At 50.1% G+C, this 9,945-nt stretch overlaps 1 protein-coding gene across 3 annotated transcripts; it reads right to left on the bottom strand.

Moving 5' to 3' along the window:
• Positions 1-6,900: 6,900 nt before the first annotated feature.
• On the bottom strand, positions 6,901-9,938 carry LOC110391450. Of its 3 annotated transcripts, none has more exons than XM_021383339.1 (6): positions 9,516-9,938; positions 9,304-9,375; positions 9,111-9,212; positions 8,287-8,397; positions 7,424-7,568; positions 6,901-7,238 (listed from the first exon to the last, which is right to left on the bottom strand). In XM_021383339.1, the coding sequence occupies exons 1-6, from the start codon at positions 9,760-9,762 to the stop codon at positions 7,055-7,057; spliced, it is 861 nt and encodes a 286-aa protein (XP_021239014.1). In that variant the 5' UTR covers positions 9,763-9,938; the 3' UTR covers positions 6,901-7,054. The 3 variants fall into 3 exon arrangements, with proteins under 3 accessions (XP_021239014.1, XP_021239016.1, XP_021239015.1); XM_021383341.1 differs by having other exon boundaries at positions 8,287-8,394; XM_021383340.1 differs by having other exon boundaries at positions 9,304-9,372.
• Between the last annotated feature and the right edge of the window lie 7 nt (positions 9,939-9,945).

Raw genomic sequence — 9,945 nt, 5'->3', positions numbered from 1 at the left:
ACTCAGAGATAACAGCATGTGGATGGCCAAACCACCCCACAGTCTCCACGACTGTAATGGGAGCTCAGATCTCTGCTCTGATGGAGACCCCAAAGCTTGATTCAGTCACCTTGATGTGGGTGTCTGCTGCTATTTGAGACAACCTGATGCATGCAGGACATCCCTACGAGCCTGGTTTGCAGGACATGGGGCGTTAGGAAACCTGCTTTCAGATGGAGTGGCAGCTGGAGGCAAGTAGGAGATCCCACGGGACATTTTAGATAGCAGAACATACTTGTGCTTAAGCAACTGAATTGCGCCTCCAGATGGAGACAGCAAAAAATAGGCTCATTAATGTATAGCCAAATCCAAACTCTACTGCTTCTACAAGGCAGAGATTAATCCAAAAGCATCCTGTGGCCAGCAGAGTGTTAACTGGTGGTGGCAAAAGACAAAAGAACAACCAAGCTGGTACGTATCTGGTGACTGGGAGCTGGAGGTGGGTCTCCATCCTCAGCATTACTCTCCTGGTAAGAGCTCTGTATCTAGCAGTCTCCCAGCCAGCTAAGAATGAGCAGCCCTGGGCTATTGCCAGTCTTGCCTCTGCCCATGCAGCTGACTGCCCCAGAGCTCACATGGAACACTCAGGAAGTTATCATATAAAATCATTTGCTATGGGAAAGTGGCTGACATTCAGAAAGGGAATCACCAAAAATTAATGTCTGGTCAGCTTTACCCAAGCTATTTTTACAGCAGTCATGTTGCAAAGAGAAAGATCATGGTGAAGAAATGAATGTTTGAACTTCGGTGCTTTTTTCTTGTGCATGGTTTCTAATTTTGTGCACTAACACCACTTAGGTCAAGATCTCTCTCTGCATTCTTCCTCATGGTTTCTGTCTCTGATGACCTCTGCCATATTTACAGCTTCAATGCATTCATTATGTTGTATGTGACTCTGAGTTTCAATTCAGTTTGCAATGAGAAAAGGGTTGAGTGCAGCAAGTGCTCCTTTTCTCAATGGTGTAAACACAGCAGGATTGACAGGTGCTGAAACAGGCGTTTATGGGATGGCGCTGATGCACGGTCTGAGTGCAGGCAGCTTTTGTAACAGCAGTGGAGATGTCATTTAGAGATCTGAGAGGTGTTCACAGAGACTGTCCTGTTTGTAGAACATGGGTGCCACCAGTCCAATATGCCACTCTGCTTGTTACCGAGCGGCAGTCAACCAGGGGGTGGGACCAGCATTTAAAAGGGCAGGAGGACCCCAAAAGCAATTGCCTTCATCTCCATTTAGCAAAATTTTGTCTCCCCTGCTCAAAACCACTCTCCAAAGATAGTCACTTCCAGTTTCTCCAGGTTTACAGCCATAATGCTCTTATAAATTGGCCATCAGGATGGGGTCAAAGGGAGTTCTTTATTAGTGAGGTGTGAGATTCCTTGCAAGACCCTGAGGTCTTGCAGTTCCTTTCATTTAATAACTGGTCCAACTGCAAGTTGAGTGAGTTCAGGAAGAAGAAAAGAATTATCTAAAGTTATCTGGATCTCGCCAAATTTTACCATTCGACCCTTCAAGAGAAAGAATTAATTTCCTACTTTGAATTACGCCTCTCCATGCCTTGCAAATAGGGAAAGTGGAAAGGGTAAAGAGATGGGCTTAAGAACAAAACAGCAGCAGCGATCTGAGGAGAAACAAACTACTTCACTAAATAAGATAACGGAATGCAAATTAACACAATATAATACAAAATAATGAGAATTGAAGCTAATAAATCAAATAAAATGAGAGAGAGTACAGGTGAGCACCTGGTGGCTGGGAGTGCTGTGCCCTGCCCTGAGCAAATGGCCAACAGAAGGCAGGGTGATCCCACAGCCCGCTGTCCAGCCTGACAACTCCTTTCTCCTCAAATTCCACGCTTCAGAGCTCAATTCCCTCAGGCCAGTTTCTTCCACTGCGCTGAGACGGAGCTGAAGCTCCCGGTGATGACAGCCACCACCACTGAGAGAGAGTACTCCTTCTGGCAGCGCCGCCTGCCTGACGGGATCCCTGCTGGATGGATGGAGGCTGGGCTGGCATTCGACATCTGCTATGCTGAGCAATCTTGAGGCCGTTCACCGCCTGCATTTCCCGTGTCTTGCAGGGATCGCAGTGAGGATGACGGCTTGGTCTGAAGCAGCCCTGGAGGAACATAGACACCCTCCCTAGGAGGGCAAGTTGAACCGTGACACTCTTAGATCATTCACTGAGGGGAATATGAACCCATCTGAGATGCATATCATAGAATCAATGAATCACAGAACGGCTTGGGTTGGAAGGGACCTTTAAGGTCATCTAGTTCCAACTCCTCTGCTATAGGCAGGGACACCTCCCTCTAGACCAGGCAGTTCACAGCCCCACCCAGGCTGGCCTGGAACGCCTCCAGGGAGGGAGCACCCATAATGTCCGTTTGAATACAAGTTCCATTCAAGAGTTCTGCAATTTTAACAGTCCCTGCGCTCCGCAAGTCTTATACATCAGCATCAGCGATTGTTCCAATCCAAACAAATCTTGTGGTCTCCACTTCTACGATATCCAAAATAAAACACTGCAAGCAGATTAGGGAAAGCAGAGTAATGACTCGTAATGTTTTAAATACTTTTTGCATATTGTAAAGTATTTTATTTTTCCTTTGGTAAAAAAATAATAAAAGCTGCTGAGAGTTTGAGACAAGTACTATGACATTAGAATCAGCATCTTACCATTTTAAAACAATAGATAAAACAGAAGACAATGTGGGCAGCAGCAAAGGCATGGGGGCTGCCCATAACAATGTCAGATATCGTCCAGGCATGTCACAATTGCGAAGCTTCCTCGAGAATGAGACTGAAAGCCTTGTCAGAAGACGAGTGCCCACCTTGCCGGAGGACATAACCCTCTCCAAAGGTGGCAAGTTGATTGTATAGGCCCTCTCTCGCAATCTGAGGGGGCCAGACATGCATTAACTTGTGTCGACACGGCAAGTGGACTGATGCAGGCCTACCCGGTACCAAAAACAAACCAGGCTTACACCATCAAGGCTTTAACCAAGTTAATGGCAGTATATGGGACTCCACGGGTCATCGAGAGCGACCAGGGTACACACTTCACGGACGCAATGATACAGCGCTGGGCGGAGGAGAACAACATTGAATGGCGATTTCATCTGCCATACAATCCAATGGGAGCAGGCCTCATTAAACGTTATAATGGCATCCTGAAGGCTGCTTTGAAGACAGACTCTCAGTCCCTGCAGGGGTGGACAAAGAGACTCTGTGAAACCCTGTGGGACCTGAATGAAAGGCCTAGAGACGGCAGACCCAGTGCCCTGAAGATGCTACAGACAACATGGGCCTCCCCTCTTAGGATCCAAGTTACGGGCACTGAGAATCGGGTATGACCCCAAATTGGTAATGAAAATAACCTTCTGCTCCCTGCCCTTGAGAATCTAGAGCCTGGTACCCACAGAATAGAATGGCCTTGGAAGGTGCAAGTAGGACCGAGGTGGTGTGGCCTACTTGCGCCTTGGGGCAGATTATTGGAGGTGGGAGGTTTGGTAGTCCCTCTGGTGATTGGTACGTGGCCTCCTGACGTCGTGGTCAACACTCCGGTCTTCGTTGCTAAGGGGACCCTCATCATGTCCCTATGGCAGATCAGGACCCCCCTTTTGGTACCTGTTATAGTTACGCAGCCACAGATATCTGGCCAAAGGGTGTGGTACAGACAGCTGGGACGTGCCCCAGTGCAAGCCCAAGAGTCGACCCAGGACAGGAATACGGCCGTGGAAGGCCGACCTCCCGCTCTTGGTACCATTAAAACACCTGTATTACTCCCCGTGAGTCTTTTGAGTCTCTAGGATCACCGGAAGGAGAGAAATGTCATCGAAGAGTTCCGGCGTCGCTGTGAGAGATCATGCACGACACCCAGTGATGGCCTGTGTGGGACTGGTGGAGCAGGAGGTGGACCCGCACCAAACAACTGCATGCCTCCAGTAACGTCATCGAGCACTGGCCCATGGGAGAATACGAACCTCAGCCACGAACCGATCATCAATCGTCTCACATTGTGTCAACCTGCATCGCGACGGGCAATTGTATAAGCGTCGCGGTGTGTCGGATCCCTGTATGAGGGAAGGCTCTCCAGGCCCTCCAGCTGACTCAATCAGTGGTTCATGCCATGAAGGGGTGGAGTGTATGGGAACTGCTGAGTCATGGCCTGAACCACTGATTGAGCACCTGGAGGAAAGACCCGGTCAGCCCTGGGAGCACAGGTGGAGGCAATTCACTGTGTGACAGGAAGGGCTGGAGCCTGGCTCCACCCCTCTTAGGCCTCCTGGAAGGGCTGGCTGCCCTTGAGGAAGGATCTCTTTTGGGAGATCCCTCCTTGGTGGAAGCTTTTGCCTGTGAGCCTAGAATTTTCAGATACGGGTGAGCGATCTACTTCTCTTCCCTTGTAGCACCTTGCTATCGTGCCGGTCCTTCCGCCTCTTTTGTAACACATTTTCCATTGTGTTGGTCCTTCTGATTGCTACGATTGGTCTGACTGTGAGCCAGGGAAGTTCAGGCAGATGAAAAGAATTCTCTTTGTCTGAGCTAAAATTATCTGGGTCACCCCAAATTTTACCATTCCACCCTTCAAGAGATAGAATTTTTTTTCTGCTTTGAATTACGTCAGGAGGAGCTCAGACGTCATTTCAATGCACCCTCCCAGGTTTTGCTGGTTTCACTGAAACTCTTTAAGCAGATCTTGTAGCTGCTCCATTTTTAATGACAACAACAGCTCACTGGATTACACCCATTGATTTCTTCTTGTAAATCCTGTATTTTACCGTTCAGTTTTCCCGTCTCCTGGCAGGCAGGTTTCAGACACGCTTCCGACATTTGGCAGATCGTACCTCTACCTTTCCCATCCAGCTGAACCTCCAGCATCGGCTAGCTGCTTTTCTACCTCTTCCCGCTTATGCCAGTAGTCGTAAGCTAAAACCTCAGGGAGCATAGGCTTTGGTTGGACATCACGTTTGTGGAAGTATTTGGTGACTTTGCTCATCATCCTGCCATCTCCACTAATTTGGCATTGCAGGAAATGGCTAATGTTACTTCACTCGGCTCTGTTTAGCAACGGATTGAGAGCTCCTGATAACACGAGGCAGGTCAAAGGACCAATTTGGAGGTTAACAACGTGATTTAATGAAGTATGTGAAAATTAAACAGGGACCTGGTTACAGATTTGCAGATGACAAGATTCACACTCACTTAATAACAGGACATCCCAAATCAATGTACAGATACTCTCATACACAAACATACACACAAACACACAAAACGAATGCAGACTAGTAAAATATGTCAACATCCACAGTTGAGAAGCAAATGTGTATCATTAAAACAAATAAATAAGAAGGGAAGTGGATGGAAGAACAAGCTGGCTTCTGCTTACAATTTGCCTCTACTTGAGTTTACAGCAAATACAACAGGCCACCATTCCTCATCAGGTCATAATCAAGGCTGACTCCAGTGGGGTGACTTCGCCCTGGCCTCCATTGATAGACAGCCTTGAGGATTTGGCAGTACCTGAGAGGCGTCCCAACCCGGAGGAGATGCCGGTCGCAACCTCCACCACCTCTCTGGGCAACCTGTCCCAGTGCTCCTCCACCCTTACCATAAATAAGTTCTTCTGTGTGTTTGCATGGAACTTGCTGTGTTTGAGTTCTAAGCCACTGCTCATTGTCCTACCACTACACACCACCGAGAAGAGCCTGGCCTCATCCATTTGCCTCCCACCTCCCTTCAGATATTTATGAGGATTTACACTCACTTTGAATCTCTAGTTATAGGGCCTGAGATGACTGAGACCTGCCACGTACTTTTCCGCACCAGCCCCCTTGGATGGCAAAATCTTCTGGTTCTTTCCACCAGTTGCGCAAACCCCAGAACCTGCTGGACTCACAAATTCCACACTACCCCACTTGGGCCATGATTCGTGTAGAGACGCTTTCAGGAGATGATTGACTCCAGGATTGCTCCCGGGCAATGGGACGAGAAGCAGGAGTCAGATACAACAATGGCATCCCCTAATTTTCCGATTCATTGTCCCTTGCTACCCAGAGGCAAGCAGGGGCGAGGGAAGAGGAGCACCTCCGTGTACTGGTCCTCCACCTTTTGTCTGAGGAGAAGTGCACCGAGAGGCCTGAGAGAAGGGGGAGAATGTGGGGAGTGGGAGTTGCACCACCACAGCTGACACAGGCACTCCACCAGGCTTTAGGTAGCGACTGTCCAAGAAGTCAGAACACCAAACCTTCCAAATGAGCGCAACACTAAGTTTCACCAAGCAGAGAGGAAGGAAGAAGCATGAAGTTTAAGCCTTGCAGATGGACATCCTTCTCTGCCAGAAGTTCTTTGTCCTCTTAATAGTGAAGGGAGACAGCTAGAGCTGGGGAATGGATGCATGGCACCTTAACTCTGACCAGCAAGGAAATTAGGAGAACGGAATGCAGACACCGCCAAATTCTACCGGTTCCAATCTGCTTCAAGACTCATTGCAAAGTCTCAGCTAGAAAAAGTATCACCTCAATGTATCCAAGAAAAAGAACAGTGTTGGTTTTGTGGGTTGTTGTTTTTTTTTTTAAATGTACAATAAGGCTACGCAGTTACACTGTCAGTCAGCTCAGAGAGCTCCAGAAGGAGCTCATCCACATCCTGCTCACACTCCACTTGAACATCAAGCGGAGCAGGGGGTAGTCTTGTGGATGGAGTAATGCAGGAATCTTGACCGAATGTTGCTGCACCATGGAATCTCTGCATCCGCTTAATCAGTATCAGTATCTGTCAGGCGACCACGAAGCTCTGGAGGCACCGTTTGTAGAGCCCCATATTCCTCGTGCGAGCCCGGACAGCAGAGAAACACCAATATGATGTGCTGCAATGTCATTTATTAGTTTGTCAGTAACTTGTCAGACTATATACTTTTCTCATCACCCACTAACTTGTTACAGTTACTGATCAATTATATTATTCATAATTGTTGTGCAACTCCAGTGTTCACAAACACTTCAGATGCCTTGCATCAATACGGTATCCTTTCCCACACCGGTATTTCGTCATTTGAAACTTCTTCAAGCGAATCGGAAGGGACCAGTCCTCTTTTGCCATCTCCTAGCTCCACCGTGCCTTCATCTCCAGTTGGAACTCTTTCCCCATCGGTGTCAGGATGAGCTCGTTTTGCTGCTTTCTTTTCTCTCTTGCCCTCTCTGTGAGAATGAGTTTCAGAAAGCACTACTCAGTGTCAGGAAATGAGGGGAAACTTAAAAGACCTTGCAACGTAACTCCTGGCAGTGTACTGCCAGCAACTGATTTGGCCATCCAGGACCCTGGCACCGCAAACGCTTCACTGCCAAATGCAGCGATAAAGTGTTCTGGGGAAAAGCCAACTCACAGATATTTTTTCCACATCCGTGACACGGCAACGCAGGCCAGCACCAGCGCAGACAGCAGCACAGCAGAGGCCGCCGCAATCGCTGAGATGTAGCGCTGTCGCTGAAATGTGCGAACAGCAGCCGTCGTGTTCCCTGCATTCATCCCTGGAAGAAACGAGACAATGTCCCACATTATCATCACCTGCGCTACAGATAATCTCTCAGTGTCTTTCGTGAACCCAGGAGATGTTCTTTTTCATCAGTGGTGCCTAAGCACCAGAGAACAAGAAGGAGTGCTTCCGCTTCTCGTTGGGCAGGGAGAGGCTGCACCGGCATTACCCATGTGCTCCTCTGGGCCGAGGGCTGGGGCTCTGCCCTGGGGCCTGGACATTGTATGTGGGGAGCACTACAGGGCAGAAACCCTCACACTTTCCCCAGCGCACGTGCCCTGAGCTCTCCCGCAGGTCACCCGCCAGGCTTAAGGTCGGGCTCCAGACAGCACGAGGCACAGCCAGAGCCATCCCAGGGGAGAAACACTCCTGCAGGCTCCTACCACACAGGGCCTGGCTCATCACCCTCAGGAGGCTTCGTTCCCAAGAGGGAAAAACTCAGAACTCTCTGGGAACTGGCAGCAGTGCGAGGTGAGCAGCATCACAGAGGTCTGCAAGTATCTTCTCTGGCACACTGCTGGAACAACTCTCCGTACCCCACTGAGGTCGTTTTCAGAGAGCCACCCCTGGCTTCTTTTACAGCGTGTGCTCTGTGCTCACACGCTCAGGTTTGGCTGCTGACCTGGTGTGCAAGAGCAGGCAGGAAGAGCCTGCTGGCACACCACTGTGGTGCTCCGGTTGGTGCCGCTGGATGACCCGGGGACAGAAATTACCTGGCATGCCAGTTGCTTGCACTGCCTGGGTTTCATTGTCCAAGGCTGGCCGTGTGGGAGGGCTGCCTTCTTGCAGTGCCTCCTTCTGCGCAGTCTGTTGGTCAGCCCCTTCTGAAAGAAAGTAGGACAGGAGGATTGGGTGTGATGTGTTCTCATTAGGAACTGAGCTGCTGCAGTCCCGAGCTCAGGCAAAGTCTGCTGGTCCCAGACCCCCAAATCTGCCTGCGACCTCCTCCGTTGCCCAAGGGCATTTGGTCTCTCCCAGGAATTGGAGGGTGCTGCCTCTCCCATGCCTCCTAAGCAATCAGCTCCTATGCAAGGCCCTCACGCACTGTGCTGTGAGCGTCACCAACCATCACGTTCCGCCCATCACAGCCAGGCATCTGCAGGCAGAAATTCAAGCTCCAACAGAAACGCCTGCAGAATCAGCATCTCTACCTGCTTTCCAGCACGAGGAAAGGCAGCCATCCCTGCTCGGGATGCTCCTCCTGCCTTGAACTTGCCCAGCTGCACAGAGGGCTTTGTATGAACAGAAACACAGCAGTCGCCAGTTCCTGCCATCTGGGTGCCAGTGTCTGCACAAAGCAGCTCTGACAAGTAACGGTCATGCTGGGGGAGCAGCTGCCCCCGGGTCTTGGCTGGGTGCGGAAGTGGCGGCAGATCATCTCTGGTGCTCACCAGTGCCTGCAAGGCATTACATGGAACACCACCACAGCAAGCCTCTGAGCCACCCTTTCCTGCTGCGCAAGCTACAGCTTGTCCACACATGTGCATGAGAACACAGCCTCCCAAGTCTCACGGCCAACAGACTGAAGTATACCCACCACGCGCTGCCTTCTCCATTTCCTTCACCAGTTCCTCCAGGAGATGGGATGAGCCCTCGGAGTATCTTCCTCTTTGGGATTCATCCTTTCCTCCTTCCGGACCTTAACAGAATGTATGAAGGTAAACATCACGTGCATGAAGTGCTGAAGACCAGCCGTGAGTCAGTGCAAGCGGTAAAGACAAAATACTCACCCCTGGGATTCCAGCTGCGCTCCGGCACAGGAAGAAACCAAGGACCGGGCAAGGCCCTCCCTGTGGGCACTACTGCAACGAAAGACCCATGAAAACTTTCAGTCATACACAGCAGCATCACTGAATAGCAGAGCATACGGGGGATTGTGCAATGAAATGGCACTGCAATGGGCAGTGAAAGCTCTCTAAGGAATTACAAAGCCATGACACACCCATGCGATCCGCCAGAGTTTCAGTCCCAGAACTTAGACGGGAAGCTGGGTCATCTCGTCCAGTCACATCTGCAAACAAACACAGGACAGAGCAACTCCCATTAAACATCCTTCCAATCAGAAAGACACAGGATGCAATTAAAGCAGGGGATTCCTTCATGACGCTGTTCTCTCCCTTCCACACAGGAGCACCTTGGAGACAGTTCCTGGGTGCCTGCAGGGGCACCACCATCATACAAAACCCCATGTGGGGCTGCCCAGAGGAACGCCCTCCTGGAGCTCACCCCTAAACTCAACTGCATGGTGCCTGCTGGCTCTGCAGAAGGCCCTGGGAGCATCTCAGGGCTGGAGTGGCCAGCAAAGACTGCTTTGCAAGGCAAAGCACTGCTTGCACACCACTCAGCCTGACCCATACCTTCCCTTCTCTTCT

This window comes from Numida meleagris, unplaced genomic scaffold (genome assembly GCF_002078875.1).
Source record: "Numida meleagris isolate 19003 breed g44 Domestic line unplaced genomic scaffold, NumMel1.0 unplaced_Scaffold369, whole genome shotgun sequence".
NCBI lineage: Eukaryota > Metazoa > Chordata > Aves > Galliformes > Numididae > Numida > Numida meleagris.
Note: the sequence above shows the minus strand (reverse complement) of the source record. Positions and strands in the feature narration are given on the sequence as shown.